Source organism: Glycine soja, chromosome 3, assembly GCF_004193775.1.
Source record: "Glycine soja cultivar W05 chromosome 3, ASM419377v2, whole genome shotgun sequence".
Lineage (NCBI taxonomy): Eukaryota > Viridiplantae > Streptophyta > Magnoliopsida > Fabales > Fabaceae > Glycine > Glycine soja.
Genome location: NC_041004.1, coordinates 5,771,566 through 5,773,288, shown reverse-complemented (window position 1 = coordinate 5,773,288; position 1,723 = coordinate 5,771,566). Strand labels below are relative to the sequence as shown.

The window sequence follows — 1,723 nt, the reverse complement described above, 5'->3', positions numbered from 1 at the left end:
GTAAATGTGTATTTGGATTTGTATTAATTCACGTTATGGCTTAAATTCAGGTCAACCCAAGTAAAAAGATACAAAAGCCATAAAAGACCTCCTTCTATATTGATGTGCGTATACTAATCCAATTAAACAGCCATCTAGAAATAATTATCACTTGGCCAAACTTCAGACTTTTCTCACATCCCTCCGTTTTTAAATTTCTTCCCTCCAAACACTTTCATTCCAACTTGCCAAACAATACCACAAGACCATGGCTCCCCAATTTCTCATCCTGTCCCTTCTCATCTCATGCCAAGCCCTCACTTCAACTACCAAAGCCGCCGAAGACACCGGTTTCGTTGGCTCACTAGACCGAGCAACGCTCGGTCTAGAGAAAAAAAACCAAGTTAGTCATTTCCGATTCTACTTCCACGAGACCTTCACCGCGAACAACGCTACCAGTGTTCCCGTCGTTCCGGCGTTGCCCAAGTACAACACCACCACCTCCTTCGGGACGGTGGGGGTAATGGACAACGCCTTGACGACGGGGCCGGAGCGTAGCTCGAAGCTGGTGGGGAGAGTGGAGGGGTTGTATGCTGCCACCTCGCAGACGGAGTTCAACCTGTTGGTGGTTTTGAACTTCGTGTTGACCGAAGGGAAGTACAATGGCAGCACCATCACGATCTTGGGGAGGAACCGCATATCTCAGAATCTTAGAGAGATTCCTGTTATTGGGGGCAGTGGGGTGTTTAGATTTGCTACGGGGTATGCTGAAGTTAATACAGTCTTTCTTGATCCACAAACTAGGTCTACCATTGAGTACAACATTTATGTTTCACATTACTGATGAGGATCAGTTAGTTGAATGCGTTTTTGCTTTGATTTAATGTGTGGCACACTATGTTTCAAGTTTCTATATATATATGTTCTTCTACGATTATGAGAGGAGGTTTAGTAGTATACCAGGTTTTGCATTATTTGTTTTTAATGTTATGAAGATTGCAATTTGCAAGTATTGTAAACAAGGTTAATAATGATTGCCCATGATGCATGGGAAATGATATGAAAAACCAGATTTTTCAAACATTTTGCCACATATTTTATTAAGTTCTGGAATTAGTGAATTATATAATCTAATGATGCATGCAATAAATACCAAAATATCTCTAATCTCTAATACTTGAATTGGTTAGCAACAAGCCAACAAGTTGCTTATGGTCAGTGTAAACAGATACATAAGGATGCAGATCATTAAGTAATGTTGGAGTAGCTGGAGCTTCCCCTGACCTTCAACTTGGACACCGATTGCACCATCAATGATCACTATAGCAAGTAAGGCTGTTTAAAACCTAAACAAACCATTTAAAATTGTGTAACTGATTAAAGGAAAATGAAAATTATATTGATCAAATTGGGGGAAAAAACATGAGACAACAAGAATGACAATAACTAAGTTCTTAAGCATGTAATCCAAGATTCAATCTTAAGTCAATGCATGCTAAATACATCTGTTTAGAGATGTTAATTTTTTAAATGAATTTCAATATATGCCTCGAAGAATAAATTCTTGACTCTCAGATTGAAAAATATCATTTAAGTTCATCCAAAAAATAATTGGAAAAAAACTATATTTTTTCTTCGATTTATTATAGTATGCAAATGTCATTTTGAAGGCTTCATCATGATTCAATTAGTTATTAGATTTTATATTGTCAGTTTATTTTATTATTTGAAAAATTAAAAATAA

General features: G+C 37.2%; 1 protein-coding gene across 1 annotated transcript; it reads left to right on the top strand.

Moving 5' to 3' along the window:
- Positions 1–206: 206 nt before the first annotated feature.
- On the top strand, positions 207–1,072 carry LOC114406038 (dirigent protein 22-like). The gene has a single exon (XM_028368581.1). The coding sequence runs from the start codon at positions 248–250 to the stop codon at positions 821–823; it is 576 nt and encodes a 191-aa protein (XP_028224382.1). The 5' UTR covers positions 207–247; the 3' UTR covers positions 824–1,072.
- Positions 1,073–1,723: the final 651 nt, after the last annotated feature.